Source organism: Camellia sinensis, chromosome 5 (genome assembly GCF_055761805.1).
Source record: "Camellia sinensis isolate YWXY chromosome 5, ASM5576180v1, whole genome shotgun sequence".
In the NCBI taxonomy this organism is placed as follows: Eukaryota; Viridiplantae; Streptophyta; class Magnoliopsida; order Ericales; family Theaceae; genus Camellia; species Camellia sinensis.
The window spans coordinates 201,812,817-201,832,068 of NC_138965.1; the positions used below are offsets into that span (position 1 = coordinate 201,812,817).

The 19,252-nt window shown below is 44.3% G+C and overlaps 2 protein-coding genes across 5 annotated transcripts in view; one reads left to right on the forward strand and one right to left on the reverse strand.

Moving 5' to 3' along the window:
• Positions 1–19,252, forward strand: part of GEK1 (D-aminoacyl-tRNA deacylase) — a 38,358-nt gene that overhangs the window by 13,845 nt on the left and 5,261 nt on the right. Inside the window, exons 5-8 of one of the 4 annotated variants that reach the window (XM_028266847.2) lie at positions 15,994–16,046; positions 17,054–17,109; positions 17,457–17,531; positions 17,849–18,031. In XM_028266847.2, the coding sequence (XP_028122648.2) occupies positions 15,994–16,046; positions 17,054–17,109; positions 17,457–17,531; positions 17,849–18,031 (367 nt within the window). Of the gene's footprint in view, positions 1–15,993; positions 16,052–17,053; positions 17,110–17,456; positions 17,532–17,848; positions 18,067–19,252 lie in introns of all 4 variants that reach the window. The other 3 variants (XM_028266852.2, XM_082871170.1, XM_028266862.2) reach the window with 3 other exon arrangements.
• On the reverse strand, positions 9,539–10,811 carry LOC114307565 (S-adenosylmethionine synthase 3-like). The gene has a single exon (XM_028252960.2). The coding sequence runs from the start codon at positions 10,593–10,595 to the stop codon at positions 9,603–9,605; it is 993 nt and encodes a 330-aa protein (XP_028108761.2). The 5' UTR covers positions 10,596–10,811; the 3' UTR covers positions 9,539–9,602.

Here is a 19,252-nt window from a genome sequence, read left to right on the forward strand (position 1 = left end):
GAAAAATGTGATAATGATTTTGGGTGGAAAATATTTTAGAATAAAAAAGTGTATATAATAATAATAAGAAAAGTGAATTGGGTGGCCCGAGGAGGGTTCAATTCATTTGCTTATTTATTTATGTATTTTATTTGTCTGTGGTAGAGTGGATCACATGGGTTTATTTATTTTATTGGAAGCTTTGCAGATGACCATCGAGACAGAGAGAGTGGTGGTAAAGGAAATAAAATATAATAACAAGAAAGTTGGGTGGTGTGTCAAGCAGGGGCTATGAGGAATTTTATTTTATTTGAAGCTTTGTTGATATTACCATAGATCAGAGAGAGAGTGCGAGATGAAGACGATTTTGTCGTCGGAGACCATGGACATCCCAGATGGGGTGAAGATCAAAGTGAAGGCGAAGATGATTGAAGTGGAGGGACCTAGAGGGAAGCTGACTCGCAATTTCAAGCATCTGAACCTGGATTTCCAGCTGATCACAGATGAGGAAACAGGGAAGAAGAAGCTGAAGATCGATGCTTGGTTCGGATCTCAGAAAACTACCGCTGCCATCACCACAGCCGCAACGCCCTCAAGGATCAAACTCCCATCAGGAGCGAAAAAGATTGTGCCCAGTGGGTGTCTGGAATGGTGGGATGGAGCTCAATTTTGAGCCATCTCTTCGATCTGGAAGAAATACACATGCCATCTAGATCCATAAATGGGCTTGTTCTTCTTCTGCTCCGGCCGAACCGCCGGCTTTTGGCTAAGGTTAGGGTTTCCATTGTTTTTCCGGCGATGGTGCTGAAACACAGGTTGAGCAATTCTGATCCGTTCGATCAAACAATCAAGATGGATGATGGTGATGATGCTCTGATCTTGAAGGTGAAGTTCTGCCATGGAATTTGTTAGCAGCAGCAACAAGAAGATCAAATAATTTGTGGCAGCGGAGTGAATGTATGTGTAGAGGTCCGACGGGCGGCCAAGGCGAGGCTGCCGCCCGCCGGTGAAGCGGAATTACTAGGTTCTCAACCTAGCTCTGATACCATGCTAAATTTGATGTATAGAGAAATTGAGAGAATGAATTATGTATTATTGATTGATGTGTATTAATATTAATATCTATTACAATGATTCATGATTCCTATATATAGAAGAGGGTGAGTGTGTAGTAGGTAAGGAGTAGGTGAAGTGGAGGTGGTAGTGGTGTAGTGGGTTAGGTTTAGTGGAGTAGGTGAGGTGGTAGTGGTGTAGTGGGTTAGGTTTAGTGGAGTAGGTTTAAGTGGGTGAAGTAGGTGGAGAGTAGGTGGATTTTAACAGGCTTTTATCTCGGCAAGTACATAAGTACTTCCTTCATTTCACAACCTCGGTTTAACTTGTAAATTTTTCTTAAATTTCAACAAGTGTTTAAACATAATCTCGGTTTAACTTCAACTTGTAAATTTTTTTCAAATTTCAACAAGTGTTAAACATGACCTCGATTTAACTTCAACTTGTAAATTTTTCTCAAATTTCAACAAGTGTTAAACATAATCTCGGTTTAACTTCAACTTGTAAATTTTTCTCAAATTTCAACAAGTGTTAAACATATCCTCTAGAAACCATTTTCCAACTCTCTGCCCCCTAATGCAATCTTAGTCTGTGCAATCTTCTCGGGGTGATGTATCTCGGTAAAAAATAAAGGCTTTTATCTCGGCAAGTACATAAGTACTTCCTTCATTTCACAACCTCGGTTTAACTTGTAAATTTTTCTTAAATTTCAACAAGTGTTTAAACATAATCTCGGTTTAACTTCAACTTGTAAATTTTTCTCAAATTTCAACAAGTGTTAAACATGATCTCGGTTTAACTTCAACTTGTAAATTTTTCTCAAATTTCAACAAGTGTTAAACATAATCTCGGTTCAACTTGTAAATTTTTTTCAAATTTCAACAAGTGTTAAACATAATTTCGGTTTAACTTCAACTTGTAAATTTTTCTCAAAGTTCAACAAGTGTTAAACATGTCCTCTAGAAACCATTTTCCAACTCTCAGCCCCCTAATGCGAACTTAAGTTCCACTTGGGTTCTCATTATATATGTATCTCATAAACATCATCAATTATCTTATCAATCATAAATGTATAAAAATCAAGCTAAAACTTTATTTATTACTTCGGCAAATAGCAAAGAACAGGAAAGTCTAATGATAAAAAAATTTCAGATTGCAAGTATTCCAGGGCCTTGGCAACTCTTTGCCCTCATTATCTTCAAGCCGATATGTCCTATTGCCCAATACCGAGATGATTCTATAGGGTCCCTCCCAATTTGGGCCAAGCTTGTCCTCTCTGGAATCCTTCTTGTTGCCGACGACTTTTCTCAAGACGAGGTCACCGATTTGAAACTCCCTTAGGTTGACTTTCTTATTATAAGCCCTGGCAAGCTGCTGCTGGTATGCCGCCAGCTGAATTGCAGCTCTCTCCCTTCTTTCTTCTAGCAGATCCAGATCTCGAGCTAATAATACATCATTAGTCCCGTTCTCTACTCCCTGGGTTCTGATCCCTGGGATGCCGACTTTCAGAGGAATGACTGCTTCTGTGCCATAAGCCATGGCAAATAGGGATTCCCCAGTTGATCTTCTCAGAGTAGTTCGATATGCCTAGAGTACACTTGGCAGTTCATCCACCCACTTTCCCTTTGCTGCTTGCAGCCTCTTCTTAATCCTGTCCAAGATGACTTTGTTGGATGCTTCTGCTTGTCCATTGCTTTGAAGAAAGCTTGGGATTGAAAAATAGTTCTTGATTTTGAATTTTGCACAGAAGCTCTTGATTAGCTTACTGTCAAATTATGTTCCATTGTCGGCAACTATTACTCTTGGAATCCCAAATCTGGTGATGATGTTTTTCCATATGAAGTTCTTTACATCCACGTCTCGGATCTTGGCAAGGGATTCGACTTCTATCCATTTGGTGAAGTAATCTGTTGCTACCAGCAGGTACTTCCTTTGCCAGTTGCTTGGGGCAGTTTTCTAACAAGATCCATGCCCCATTGGGCAAACGGCTAAGGACTGGATACTGGGTTCAGGTCTGCTGCTGATTAGTGTATCAATGGTGCAAACCTTTGGCACTTTTCACACTTCTTAACATAGGCTTCTGCATCTTTCTGCATGTAGGGCCACCAATACCCTTGGGTAATGGCCCTATGAGCAAGTGACCTGCCCCCAGCGTGGCTTCCACATACTCCTTCATGTATTTCGTACAAAAAATCTTCCACTTGTGAAGGATGTACACACCTTAAAAGGGGTCCAGTGAAGGATCTTCTGTAGAGATGTCCCTCTGCTGTCAGATTGAATCTTGCCGACTTCAATATGATCTTGTGTGCCTCTTTGTGATTATCTGGCAGTTTTCCTTCTTTCAAGAAAGCTATTATTGCATCTATCCAGCTTGGTCCTATGTCCACACACATTGCTTCACGATCTGTGGTCAGTGGTTCGATGCTTGGGCCCGATAAGTAGTCAGCCATTATCGTCCTTGTTTTTCCAGGTTTTATGGCACTAGCCAGGTTGGCCAGGGTATCGGCGTGACTGTTATCATCTCGGCTAACCTGCTGTAGTCGGCAATTCTGAAACAAGGCCACTAACCTGCCTACTTGCTTTGCGTATGCCGACATACGTTCATCTTGGGTTGCAAATTCCCCTGTTGCTTGGTTGACTATAAGCTGAAAGTCACTAAAGGCTATCACCTCATTTGCTTCTACTGCTACTACCAGTTTCAGTCCTGCAATCAGTGCTTCATACTCTGCTTCATTGTTTGAGGTCTTGAACCCCAAACGAATGGATTGTTCTAGTATCTGTCCATCTGGAGATACCAGTACTACTCCTGCCCCTGCTCCTTGTCGGTTTGAACTTCCGTCAACAAACAGTCAAAAGGAGTCGCCGATGTAAATGCTGCAGGGCCTGAGTTTTTCCTCCTTCCTTTGTTCTGGCCTTTGATTGTTGTTCTGGATCTGTATTCCAGGTCATATTGGCTCAAGGCTACTGCCCACTTGGCTATTCTGCCTGTCAAATCTCGATGCTATAACAGGGACTTCAAAGGATGTTCAGTCAGCACCACAATTTTGTGGGCTTGAAAGTAATGGTTTAGCTTCTTTGAAGCCATTACTAAGGCCAGCGTTAACTTCTCCAGGGGTAAATACTTGGTTTCTGCATTAGCCAGGGTTTTGCTTACATAGTAAACAGCCCTTTGTTCCCCTTTTTCTCCTCGGATTATCACTGCGCTTACCGCATGTTCTGAAACCGCTAAGTACAGGAACAGCTCTTCTCCAGGTTCTGGATTTGAGAGAACTGGAGCCGTGGTCAAATACTTCTTCAAGTCGGCCAGGGCGACTTCGCATTCTTCTGTCCATAAGAAGTCTGTGGCCTTCTTCATTAAGCTGAAGAAGGGTTTGCATTTGTCAGAACTTCTGCTTATGAACCTATTCAGGGCTGCAGCTCTTCCAGTCAACATCTGTACTTGCTTCGCCGATGTTGGGCTTTCCAGTTCTAGGATTGCCTTGATCTGATCTGGGCTGGCCTCAATGCCTCTTCTGGTCACCAAGTATCCCAAGAACTTACTAGATCCCACTCCAAATGCGCACTTCGATGCATTGAGTCGGAGTCAATATGTTTTAAGGATATCAAAGACTGCTTTTAGGTCGGCTAGATGACCCTCAGGTTCTTTGGTCTTCACGACCATGTCATCGATGTAGACTTCCATTGTTCTGCCAATTAGATGTTTGAACATCTTGGTTACCAATCTCTGGTAAGTTGCTTCGGCGTTTTTCAACCCAAAAGGCATCACTCTGTAGTAATACAGCCCTTTTGGGTTGATAAACGCAGTCTTCTCCTCATCTGGTGGGTACATAGCTATCTGATGGTAGTAGGCATCCAGGAAGCTCACCCTTTCATGTCCTGAAGTGGCATCCACCAATTGGTCAATCTTGGGTAAAGGAAAACTGTCTTTGGGACAGGATTTGTTTAGGCTGGTAAAGTCTACGCAGACCCTCCATTTACCATTCTTTTTCTTCACCACCACTGTGTTCGATAGCCATGTCGGGTAATTTACCTCTCGAATGGCTCTGGCTTCCAGAAATCTGTCTACTTCCTCTTCCACTGCCTCGACATGCATCAACGTCGGTCTTCTTGCCCGTTGGATTACAGGTTTGGCCGACCTGTCTACGTTCAGTTTATGGCAAGTGACTTCAGGGTCGATGCCAGGCATCTCGTAAGGCGTCCAGGCAAACACTTCAATGTTTGCTCTCAAGAACGCCTTCAGTTCTTTTTCCTCTTCTTCGGCTAAGCCCGAGCCGAGAAGGAAATACCGTTCTTCATCCCCCTGCTGGACGAGGATTTTTTTTAGGGCTTCTTCACTCTTCTTGGCGGGCTCCTTGCCAACGTCCTCTAGGACTTCCATGTCCTCCTCTTCGATCTCCGCCCCTTCTGGTTCTCATATGCTGCAGGTGGATTTCATTGCTGCCATGGAGCAGTTCTTTGCCTACAGCTGATCCCCTCTGACCTCTTTTATCCCATGCTCTGTTGGGAACTGCAGTAGCTGATGCAATGTTGAGGGAACAGCCTCCATTGCATGCAACCATGGCCTTCCCAAGATAACATTGTAAGGGGAGGGTGTGCCAATTACGGTGAACTCTGTCTTTATCTTCTTGGTGCCAGCCTGCACTTCCAAGCTTGTTGCACCCAGTGGCCACGTCGGTGTTCCATTGAACCCGACCATTGGGCCATTGGATTGCTCCATATCGTCTGGGTGAAGGCTCAGCTCCTTGTAACATCTGACATACATGATGTCACTAGAGCTGCCTTGTTCAATTAGGACGCGCTTCACTTGGCACTCCCCAACCTGGAGGGATACTACCAAGGCATCGTTGTGCGGATGTTGTACCATCTCCAGGTCAGCTTCAGTAAAGGACACTATTGGTCCCTGACACTCTTCGGCCTGAGGTCTTTTCTGCCGGACCTGGTACACATGTTGCAAGTGCTTTACCTTCTGGGTGTCCCCCCGTATTTCATTTTCGTTGACCTTCGAGTGAATTACATTAACTACCCGAGGTCCGCCTGCCTGCGGCTGCTGTGCTAGGGTGGTGGAGCTACTGGTGCCTGAGGAAGTCTTGCTTGCTCTTCCATTGTCCTGGCCTCATCTACAAGGTCCCTCAAATGGCCTTGCCTTACCAGGTCTTCTAGTGTGTGACTTCAGGGTTCTGCAACCCTGAGTCAGATGCCCATCTTCATTATGGTAAGCACAATGCTTTCCAAGGCTTCTTCCCATAAACTCTCCTTGTACCCTGGCTGGTGCTCTGAAGTAGGGTTGGGTTCGTATTTTATTCAGAACTTTGTGAATTGGGATTTGGAATACAGTTGTGACTGCCTGTGCAGTTCTCAGCGCTCTCTTGTTTATTTGATCCGTTGTTACCTCGGCCTCGCTTCGGCGAGCCGTTTACTTTCTCTTGCTTTGTCGCCTTAATCCCTGGCGTGTCTTCCTCGGCTCTGGCATATTTCTCAATTCTGGCCATGAGCTCCTCCATGCTTTTTGGCAATGTCTTTGCCAATGACTTTCGTAGTGCGCAATCATCTTTCAGGCCGTTCTTAAAAGACACGACCGCCACCTCTTGGTTGCACTCGGATATTCGGTTGAACACCTCATAGTACCTTTTTGCGTAGGCCCTAAGGCCTTCATCCTCACTGATTCTCAGAGCCATCAGGACGTCTACCCTTAATGGCTGTAGTTTATTTGTCACGAACCTGGCCACGAACATCTCGGCCAGGCCTTTCCAAGTCTTCCCACTTCATTTTGGCAATTTGTGAAACCAGTCTAATGCAATTTCCCTGAAGGATGAAGGGAACACCTTGCACAGCAACAGTTCGTTTCCAGTGTACAGTGCTATCGAGTTCAGGTATAAATGGACGTGAAAGTTGGGGTCCGACTTACCATCGTATATCTGGAACCTCGGCATACTGAATCGTTTCGGGGCCTCAACTTTGTCTAACTCCACCAAGAATGGTGTTCTCGGCTTAACAGGGGACGTTACCTCGGCATTTTGTTGCTTCCTCTTGAGATAATCTCTCAAGTCCTCTTTGGTCCGCCCAGGAGCTCGGCTATATCCTGATTTCAGTCTTTTAGGTGCACTACTTTCAATTTCGTTGTGAGCCCTTTTCGATCTTTCTCCATTGGTCGCATCGAAGCACAACTCCTGCCTTTGAACATACCGATGTTCTCTGGGGTCTGCCTCCTTGGTGCGATGTGTCCTTCAAGATTCTTCTCTTCTCGACTATCCTCGCCCGACCTCCCTTGACGGTCGGTGAGAGTGTTTTTTGCTTCTGGCGTGCTGGGGGGCTATAGGGATTGTTTTCTGTCCTCCCTTCTGGGCATTGGCCGCTGGAATCGGCGTGTCCTACAGTGGGAACGGTGGCTGCATGACGTTATTTTGCATCATGAAATTGACCATTGTTTACAGGTCCGCCAATTTGTTCGCCATGGTCTTTACTTCATCGTCCCTCCGCCGGCATCTTTCTTTCCATACTTGGAGGTCGTCCTTGTTGTAGTACCCGCTTTGGTCCGTTTGCTTTGGTATGTCGCCTTCCTGGCCGACGTCCTTTCCTCCGTGATTCTAGTCACGAGTTTCTTCGTTGCAATTGTCTTCTTCAACGTCAAGGTCGACAGATCTCCCACTCCCAGTAGGAGTGTTATCCCCAATGTAAAAATTCAATGTATAAAAAGAAATAGAGAATTGTATTATTGATTGATATATGTTGTTGTATATCTTACAAATGGTGAGTGGCTCATTATATAGGAGAGGGTGAGTGTAGTAGGTGAGGAGTAGGTGAGGAGTAGGTGGTGGTAGGTGATGGTAAATTGGTGGTAGGTGTGTAGTAGGTGAATTTTAACAGCCCCCCGCAAACTCAAGGGGGATAGGAACTAACCAACTTGAGTTTGGAGAGAGTTACAAAACAAGAAAATACATAAAAATAAAAGAGGATAGGTGACACTGTATGGTCGTGTCAGACCATTGGTGAGGACACTGGATGGTGGTGTCATAACGTTGTAGAGGACACTGGATGGCGGTGTCAGACCGATGTAGAAGACAGTTTATGGGGTCATGTCGGACCGTTGTAGCAGACAATGTTGTGATAGTTGTTGTGACAGTTTACGGAGTCTTGCTGGACCCTTGTAGAAACTAACCGGAATCAATGTCGGGACAGTTTACAGAGTCTTGTCGGACCCTTAAAAAGTCGCACCCTCAAAAGGCGTGCCCAATCCATAAAAAGGCGTGCCATCAAAAGGCGTGCCCAATCCATAAAAAGACGTGCCATCAAAAGGCGTGCCAAGTTGTCAGCGAGCGCAGAGCGGCTCATGATGCGCGTGTCTGCCTCTTCGTCAAGGTCTTTATAAATCGAAGCAGAGGCAGAGGCTGAGGCTGAGGCAGAAAACCCGCTAAAAAACTCTGAAAAAAAAACTCTTCGTGTTGCTGAGAGAGATAGTTCCTTTTGCTGAGAGAGTGTCTCTAAGAGCTGCAAATCTTGAAACACTCTGTAATACTCTGTAACCAACCCGTCTCTGAAACACTCAGCAACATGGCCTCTTCTTCCCGTCCAGCTACCCAGAACATGGCCTCCTCGTCCCGTGGTCTGCTCACGCTCTTTCCAGAACTGAACGAGTCCACAAGAGAAATAACTGGTGCGGTGGCCAGTGAACCTCAACCAAACATCTCTGGTTTTGCTCCGTTGAACTTTCCGATGCGGTCGGTGGAGCAAAAAATGGCGGTGCAAACTGATATTGAGGCCAATCAGTATACTCTGAAGTCATGTGTGGAAACCATGACTGCGGTCACAAACTTGTCGCACCGGCTGCAGAGCAGGACAAATGAGGTGCAACAGTTAAACTCCCAGCTGGCTCTGCTCCAACGCATGTATAAGGATGCGCGAGCAGAGATAAGTGTGCTAAAGACAGAAAACAAGGAGCTGAAGCGGAAGGCCACTGTGATGTTCCGATTTGGAGGGACACCATATGCTGCAGTGGAGGAGCAGGGAGTAGTGATCGTGCCCAGTGGGGCGGGAAATACGGAGGCAGCACCGTCAAGGGCTGCCCAGGACGGAGGCAAGAAGAAGAGACCGGCGGCAGAGTAGAGAAGGGATGTCGGTGTGTGGCCGTCTGCAGAAAAGAAAACAAAGCCGTTGTTGTGTTTTTTTTTTTTGTTTTTTTTTTTGTTGGTGTAAAATGGTGTAAAATGGTGATTGGGGTGAGCCCCGACATGAATAAAATGAGTTTGTGGAATGATGAATGTTTTTTTTTTTTTTTTTTTGAAAAAGTAAGGGAATCGAATAATAAAAAAATATGGAGATAGTGATGAAATGATAAGCATGGTGATGATGAATATATAATAATGAAGAAAAATAGAGCACCAATTAAGTTTTATAATAAAAAAAAAAATTTGGGACGAAGAGGAATCTGTGGGCAACTGAAAAAGCAGCCTCCTGTTTTGTTTTGTGGTTCTTCTCTTTCAACTAAAGAGAGAGCGGTGTTGGAACGGAAAAGAACAGAGGAACGGGGGGGGGGCCGAGAGAGTGACAGAGAGGATCGCCGGCAGTCGGAAATAAAATCACCGATCAGACGAGTTCGGGAAGTCGGAAGCGAGCCGGGAGGCGATCGCGGAGTGGTACATGACGTCGTGGAACGACGACGTTTCCTTGGTCATCAGCCGGAGCTGCCTGGCCTTCTCTTCTGTGAAGCAGCCCGGCGAGAACCGAGATCTGGCCGACTTCTGGTCCAGATCGGAGGCCGACTTGCTCTCCGACTTCGCCGAAAGATCGACGTTGGTGCTGTTGGCGGAAGGAGTAGCATCGGTGTCTCCGTAGCCGCGGAGATCGGGAGCGATTGCTCTGTAGCCGGAAGAGGAGAGAGAGAGCATATGGTGGCGCCATGAATACCATAGCATCTGGTTGAGGTGGAAGATGGCCTTATCATCCAGATACTGGGCAGGGATGACGGGTTTGATTATGTGCTCTTTCAAATCTTTCGCAATTTGGTCATTTGTGACGGTCTCATCATGTTGGGTTGAGATGAGAACAGTATGAACTCTAATGGGGACCATGGCTCCACCATCATTCCGGTACTCAACAGTCACTTGGGTCTTACTATCTGGCTTTAGCCAAGGGCACGTCTTGTTCTTCCTCACCTCTGTGAGCTTGGCACCGAGCTTGTTTGCTAGGACATGAGTCAGAGGCATGAGTTCAGGTGTTTCATCAGTGGCATAGCCAAACATGTGGCCTTGGTCACCGGCTCCAATTTCCTCGGGCTTCTTGGTTAGGTGACCATGAACACCCTGTTCAATGTCGGGGCTCTGTTGTTCAATGTTGACAAGGACCTTGCAGTGATCAGCATCGAGGCCAACATCAGGAGAGGTAAAACCAATACCTCTGCAAGTATCGCGAACTATCTTCTCACAATTGACTTTTGTGCAGGTTTCACAAGCAACTTTGCTTTCCGGATCTTGTTCAAGGCAAGCATCCAAGATGGCATCGGAGACTTGATCACAGAGCTTGTCAGGGTGGCCTTCATTGACAGATTCCGAGGTGAAGAGGAAACTATCCATATCTAGAATGTGTAAAAGCAGAGATTTGAAAACAGAGAGAGGTTTGAATTGGTTGAGACCCGGCGGGCAGTCAAGGCAAGGTTGCCGCCCACCGGAAGGCGAAGAACGCCAAGATCTTTAACCTATAGCTCTGATACCATGTAAAAATTCAATGTATAAAAAGAAATAGAGAATTGTATTATTGATTGATATATGTTGTTGTATATCTTACAAATGGTGAGTGGCTCATTATATAGGAGAGGTGAGTGTAGTAGGTGAGGAGTAGGTGAGGAGTAGGTGGTGGTAGGTGATGGTAAATTGGTGGTAGGTGTGTAGTAGGTGAATTTTAACACCCAATCTTCTCTTTCTGTCCGTCGTTGGCCATCTATTCTCCTTTCTTTTCCACAAACGGCGCCAAATTGTATAAGTGAATTTCTGACCACACTGCCAACTCAGTATTCAACTGGAGAGCACTGGCAGAATAAATGACACCTGAGTAACCTGCAACAGAAAGAAGAGATTCCGGCGGTGGTTCGTCCACTCGAGGGCACTCCGATGATCAAGTTAGTTATCTCTCAAAGATAGATTAAGTGCTAAAATCACTGTTCAGAATATAAATTGCGTACCTTAGACCCATGAGGGTGCTTTTCTTTTATAGCCAACACAATCCTAGTCCAAATAGAAGCCTAGCTTTAATGGACTTTTGCTCAGTGCTTAGCTTGGACTCTCCAATAGATAAAGATAAACTCCCTAAGAGTTTTATCCTTATCCAGGCTAAAGTCCTTCCTCATTCTAGGACTCTTGTCCTTTATCCGCTTATCCCGGACTCCGATATCTTCGGAGATAACCTCGGCCTAGCTGAGATCACCTCGGCGTCACGACCAAGACACGTGACACCTCGGCTGACACGTCGGTGTCACCTTGGCCACGTGTTGGTACTCAGAAAATATATCCCCACAGTATTCATTTCTATTCCATGACCCTTAACCATGGAAACATACTCACTTTAGATTATTCAGCCATGGAAACATACTCACTTTTGCTGATTGCTCTCATCTTGTCCTCTGCTGGTGCATGTGTTTCAAACATAGTTATGAGGAAACTCTTTTTTGAGAGGGGAAACTCATTTCCTAGAAACTTGTTTGGCAACGGAGACGAAGCTCATGAAATTTTAAGGGAAATTCCGGGAAACGTTTCCAAGATGTTTGAAAAACTTTAGCATGATTTAAAGAAACTTGTCAAAAACTCTCGAAAATTGTTGTGGATTCTCTCAAGGGACATGTTTCTCATAATTGATCATGAAAGTATTCTAATACTTTGTTATTATTTCACTATTTTAAAGGTTCTTAGTAAATTTATCATCTTATGTCACGTAGCATTCCTGTTTCCCATAGTATGCTTGGACCATGCTTCTGTTTACCATGTTGACAACTATGTTTCCAACTGCTTCAAGGCTGGATATTTGTTTATTTTGTTGATGAACATCTTAGTTTGAAGCTCTTTTATATTTTTATGGATACTTAGAAAATATGAGGAAGAAGGAATATATTTCTGTTATATTCAAAACTTCTTATCTTACAAGACCAAATGACACTCCTTATATAGGAGATATTACAAACATCATTATAACCCATTATATGCCACTTACATATTATATATTACCACTATTGTAGAAATTTAATGTATAAAGAGAAATAGAGAATTGTATTATTGATTGATTTATATTTGTAATTGTTGAATTATTGAATGCTACAATGATTCCTATATATAGAAGAGTAGGTGGTAGTAGGTGGTAGATGGAGTAGGTAAAGTGGAGGTGGTAGGTGGAGTAGGTGAAGTGGAGGTGGTAGTGGTGTAGTGGGTTTAGTGGAGTAGGTGAGGTGGTAGTGGTGTAGTGGGTTAGGTTTAGTGGAGTAGGTGAGGTGGTAGTGGTGTAGTGGGTTAGGTTTAGTGGGTGAAGTAGGTGATAGGTTTTAACAGCCCCCCGCAAACTCAAGGGGGATAGGAACTAACCAACTTGAGTTTGGAGAGAGTAACAAAACAAGAAAATACATAAAAAATAAAAGAGGATAGGAGACACTGTATGGTCGTGTCAGACCGTTGTAGAAGACCGATGTAGAAGACACTGGCTCGTGTCGGACCGATGTAGAAGACAGTTTATGGGGTCATGTCGAACCGTTGTAGAAGACAGTTTACGGAGTCTTGCTGGACCCTTGTAGAAACTAACCGGAATCAATGTCGGGACAGTTTACAGAGTCTTGTCGGACCCATAAAGGAGCTAACCGGAATCAATGTAGGGACAGTTTACAGAGTCTTGTCGGACCCATGAAGGAGCTAACCGAAATCAATGTCGGGACAGTTTACAGAGTCTTGTCGGACCCATGAAGGAGCTAACCGGAATCAATGTCGGGACAGTTTACAGAGTCTTGTCGGACCCATAAAAAGTCGCACCCTCAAAAGGTGTGCCCAATTTTTCAAAAAAGGCGTGCCATCAAAAGGCGTGCCCAATCCATAAAAAGACGTGCCATCAAAATGCGTGCCCAATCCATAAAAAGGCGTGCCATCAAAATGCGTGCCCAATCCATAAAAAGGCGTGCTATCAAAAGTTGCGCCCTCAAAAGGCGCGCCCACTTCATCAAAAGTCGTGCCCGACAGAAAGCGTCGAGCCATCAAAAGGTGAGCCGGAGACGCGGCGAGGCACGTGAGCGACAGAGCGGCGTGTCGGCCGCGTCGTCAGTGTCTATATAAACCAATGCGGAGGCGGAGGAAACCAAACCAGACTGAAACCTCTGAACTTGTCATTCTGAAACAATCTGTAAATACTCTGTATTCAACCCTTCTCGGAAACACTCAGCAACCCAAAAAACATGGCCTCTTCTTCCCGTTCAGCTACCCAGAACATGGCCTCATCTTCCCGTGGTCTGCTCACTCTCTTTCCCGACCTTAACGAGTCAACAGGAGAGATAACAGGTGCGGTGGCCCGTGAACCTCAACCAAACACCTCTGGTTTTGCTCCGTTGAACTTTCCGATGCGGTCGGTGGAGCAAAAAATGGCGGTGCAAACTGATATTGAGGCCAATCAGTATACTCTGAAGTCATGTGTGGAACCATGACTGCGGTCACAAACTTGTCGCACCGGCTGCAGAGCAGGACAAATGAGGTGCAACAGTTAAACTCCCAGCTGGCTCTGCTCCAACGCATGTATAAGGATGCGCGAGCAGAGATAAGTGTGCTAAAGGCAGAAAACAAGGAGCTGAAGCGGAAGGCCACCGTGATGTTCCGATTTGGAGGGCCGCCATATGCTGCAGTGGAGGAGCAGGGAGTAGTGATCGTGCCCAGTGGAGTGGGAAACACGGAGGCAACACCGTCAAGGACCGCCCAGGACGGAGGCAAGAAGAAAAGACCGGCGGAATAGGCGAAAAAGTGAGGTCGGTGGGTGGCCGTCTGCAGAAAAGAAAACAAATCTTGTGGTGTTGTGGTGTTGTGGTTTGTGTTGTTTTTTTTTTTTTTTTTTTTTTTTTTTTTTGGTTAAAATTGTGATCGGGGTTGATCCCTGAGATGAATAAAAGATGGTTTGGTGTGCAAAGTTATATGGTATGAATGGAATTTGAAAAAGATTAAAAAATAATGTGAAAGAAAAATAAAGAAAGAAATAATAAAAATATATTTGAAATCAAAATGAAAGATGGGGGAAATAAGGAAAGTGGTTTGGAGAAAAATAAATAAAAATAATAGATTTTGAAATCAAACGGAGGAGAGAGAGGGGACAAGCCCATGTGAGAGCAAGAGGGGAAAAATGATAGCCGATGCACCCAAAAATAATGTAGCTGCTATCCACAGGCGCTTAGGGGAAGGAAATGGTAGCAAGAGACGGCCAACACCATATATGGCTATAGCAAAGAAATGGAGTATCAAGCTCAATGGGCTAGGATTTAGACCAGAGAGTAAAGCCACTGGTCCTGTTGAACACACACCTCCAAGGCTCAAATAATCAAAACATGCTTCACGCATTTCCTTCCTTGCTTGATCAGGAGATGCACAAAACACCTTATACAGGGCTCCAGTCATTCCTCCACCAGTTAAAGGATGACGCATGTTGAAAGCATCACCTATTAATAGTGCTCCAGGAGTAGGGTAAGGAGCAGCTGGCATACTTCTATTGGGCATTATTCTAATACTTCCCTTATCAATTGCAGCTATAAATGAATCATGCAGCTCAGGTGGAACCTGGGGAGCCACCAGAGGGAAGCAAAGCCGAAGGCTGCTGCAAAGCCGAAGGCTGTAAAAGCGAAAAAGGAAAAGAAGGCTCCGGCTAAGACAAAAGCTGCTGCGCCAAAAGCTAAAGCCGCTGTGAAGCCCAAGCCAGCGGCAAAGGCCAAGCCAGCTGCGAAGCCAAAAGCTGCTGTGAAACCGAAGGCTGCCGTGAAGCTGAAAGCTGCAGTGAAGCTCAAGGCTGTGGCGAAGCCCAAACCAAAGCCGAAGGCGAAGGATCCTAACAAGAGGCAAATGAGCATGGAGGAGAAGCATAGATTGAGTGTTGGGTTGCAGAGTTTGCCCTAGGAAAAGATGCCACAGTTAGTGCAGATTATGAAGAAGAGGAATTCACATTGGCCTCAAGAGAGAGGATTTAGGCAGTGATGGGAAGGTATGTGTAGAAAATAAGCGGAATAGGTTGAGGTCCGGCGGGCGGCCAAGGCGAGGTTGCCGCCCGCCGGTGAAACGAAAAATACTAAGTGCTTAACCTTGCTCTGATACCATGTAGAAATTTAATGTATAAAGAGAAATAGAGAATTGTATTATTGATTGATTTATATTTGTAATTGTTGAATTATTGAATGCTACAATGATTCCTATATATAGAAGAGTAGGTGGTAGTAGGTGGTAGATGGAGTAGGTAAAGTGGAGGTGGTAGGTGGAGTAGGTGAAGTGGAGGTGGTAGTGGTGTAGTGGGTTTAGTGGAGTAGGTGAGGTGGTAGTGGTGTAGTGGGTTAGGTTTAGTGGAGTAGGTGAGGTGGTAGTGGTGTAGTGGGTTAGGTTTAGTGGGTGAAGTAGGTGATAGGTTTTAACAACTATCTACCACTATCATATTCTATACATGCCACCAACACCACTATCATATTATATACATGCCACCAACACCACTATCATATGCCACTATCTTATTATCTACCACTATCATATTCTATACATGCCACCAACACCACTATCATATTATATACATTAACACAAATTTCCAGCATGGATTATGAATTTATGACTATTTATTTATTTCCTAGAAGGCCTACTTAGGTTTACATGTTGTAGTCTGCTTGTCATAATGGAAAACATCCATAAAATTTGTATTCGATATGAGTTTGTGTAGTGAATATTGACAACTTCTGTTGTAGTTATGTCTAATTGGTTTCTTCTCTTCACATAGGCAGCACAGAAGAGCACTGGAGGAGGCAGGATGCAGCCCAGGTCATTTCTCTAGTTGAGTAGACATTAATCTCCTTCAATATTTGGAGCTTTGGTTTAAACAGCTTCTTGGTGTCTCAGTTTGGTTCTTATTTAATTTTTATTTAGTTTAGGCAAACCTATATGATCTAAGTTTCTTATCAGATTTTGACTAGGGCTGCAAATGAATCGAGCTGTTCATGAACAAGCTCGGCTCGGCTTAGTTCAGTTTGGTTCGTTTAGTAAACAAGCCAAACTCGAGCTCGAATATTAGACTCGTTTAGTAAACGAGCCGGGTCGCATAAGCTCGGCTTGTTTATCTTTATTTAAATTATATAATAAATATATTATTTATATATTAAATAATATAAATAATATTAAAAAAAATTATCGAGCCGAGCCGAAATCGAGCCCAGTTCTTTATCGAGCTGAGCTCAAGCTCAATAAATGAGTTCGATAAGTAAATGAGCCGAGTTCGAGCTTAGCAAACCTCGGCTCGGTTCGTTTGCAGCCCTAATTCTGACTTCCCATTATTATATTTTGGCATACTTAGATGTAACTTGCCTTTTCTCATAATACCAATTTTCTTGGAAGGGAAAAAGGGAAAAAGGGAAAAATTAGAGTAATACAGTGCAGCACTAAAACGCAGCTATCTGCAGGATACAATAACCACAATAGATCTATATATTTAGTTTCCCCATGATTTGATGCTTGCCTTTGTGTTTACAATTGTGGGAGTTTCCTAAATTGAGACACTAGAAATTTTGATATATTAGCATATTTTGATGGTATATTTAGCACAATTTCACTCAAACTCATTAACACTAGTGTATTCCTAATCATCAATTTCTAATGTTTAGAAATGTTAGTTGCCACTACAATCATCAGGTGTGCTGGTAATCAGTATTGTAGGCAAGTTAGAAGTGATATTCATTTTTTTCCCTCTCTTTTTGGTTTTTCACCTATGAAATTTCTTTCTTCTTCCACCTAACACTTTCTTTCTTTCTTTCCACCCAACAATTTGGTATTCTTGGTGCTTGAAGTTAATTTGGGAAGGACTTGGGATTGGAGGAGGCACTCCTGTTGGAAACTGGAGCAGGTACTGTCGATTTAAGCAGGATTATTGTCATTAGGCTTTTTAACAAGCAATTTTGATCATAGAGTAGATATTGCATCTTACTACTGAACCACACTCATTAGTCTATATAATAAGATTGTTTCCTGCTTGACATCTTTTATCTAAATTTATTTCTACTCTTGAATCGTATCAATTCCTACTGGTGTTATGGTATTCTGTTTTTGTTTTGTGAATTATACTGTTTATTTTTCTTCATTCTATCATCTTGTGAAATTGTGTTTAGTCTTACTAATATTCATACTGAAATTTAAATTACCTGTCTCTTCATACTGTTTCTTTGACTGTTGTTTGAACATTTGATGTTCCAGCAATAATGACAAGAACAAAGTTCTTCTGGGTATAGGAGGTGGACATTATGTACCTCGGCACATGGATATAGTTCAGTAAGTAGTTGTCTTCTACCAGCTTCTTCATTCCAATGATTATTTTTTAATCCCATTTCCTAATATTTTGTTTGGTGCCTTCTAATGTTTGTTTCTTTTTACCTTTGGATTATCATCATCTCTACTGTTGGATTTATATTCAAAATATTTGGTAGTGATTTTATTTATTTGTTTGTATTGGAATGTTCAAATGAGCACAAGTAATACTTTCCGTTGTACCTAAAAAAAAAAAATTGAGCGCAAGTAAAATTTCAATAGAATGTAGGACGGTTTTGTGTAATGTGATAATAAACCATTTCTTGTTTTCATGCTTGTAGGAAAGATGGTGTTTGGGTGGGTCATCTTCTTTCTGGATATTCTTTGCCAATGGAAGATCCAACCCAGCCAAAAGGGGAAATAAATGCTATTGGTGGGACGTGGAGACAATCCATAAAAGTTGCATTCGAGGCCACAAAAGAAGCATTCCCTGGTGGGGATATTATGGCACATCTTGATCAGAAGTAAATTTTTTTTAGCTGAACTTTAATTTTGTTTAACATTTTGTACGGGGAGCAAATATTCCGGCAAGCCCGTACTCCTTTCTTCCAAGCTCCGTTTCTGTCCGATCACCTGCGAGCACAATAGCGGTGAGCTACCCGGCGGTGTGTGGCCGGAAAACCCCTCCGACGATCAAGTTAGAACACACACAGGGGATAGATAGAGAGAAGGGAGAGTGTTTAGTGTTTAGTGTATGTCTCACCAAATGTTCATCTGTCCGCGTATGGGGGGCGCAGACGTGTTTATATACCCTCTGCGCCCCAAATCTACTCCCAGTGTCCTCTCAACACGTGGCACTACTATCCCATCTGTCAGCATAAACCTTGCTGAGCACCACCTAACCCAACTGCCTGCCCATTCTCCTAGGAGCTCGGCAGCCGGGCAGTACCATCTCGGCCATCGTCTGCCATGCTGCGCTTCAAGCCCAAGTACTCCAACAGCTAAGCTCAGATGAGGACCGGACTCGGCGGCATCTCGGCAAAGCCGAGCTCGGGACAACTCACGCTTGTCTGCGGTCGACCTTCCTGCCGAACAAAAAGGTACCTCGGTCCAACCTTGCCTTTCCTAGCGCTGGACCTTTCACCTGACCGGCTTCGTAACCGCGGATCCTTGCAGCTCGGTCAATCCACGCGCTGCCTTAACCGAGCAGCTTCCTTCAAGGCTGGGCCACACAACTTGGCCCAACACCTGTTCGGCCCAAATCTGTCTGGCACAACTCTGTCCGGCCCAAATCCGTCCGGCACAACTCTGTCCGGCCCAAATCTGTCTGGCCCAATTCCACGGCCCAATCCAGATCATAAATCTCCCTCTCAATTGCCCCTTAATTCCGTCCGCTCAAGCGTGACTGGGATTACCTATTTGACCGGGGTAACTCTTCCTCGGTTCTTAGTCTGCAAGACGGTGACCGCACTAAGAAGGCGAGCAATGTTCGCTCCACGACTTCCTTCTTGGCGAGCAACATCAGCTCGGCAAGGAACCCCAAGGAAGGCGAGCAAGGTCCACTCCGTGACTTCCTTCTTGGCGAGCAACATCAGCTCGGCAAGGAACTCCAAGGAAGGTGAGCAAGGTCCGCTCCGCGACTTCCTTCTCGGCGAGCTACATCTGCTCGGCAAGGAACTCCAAGGAAGGCAATGTTCGCTCCACGACTTCCTTCTTGGCGAGCAACATCAGCTCGGCAAGGAACC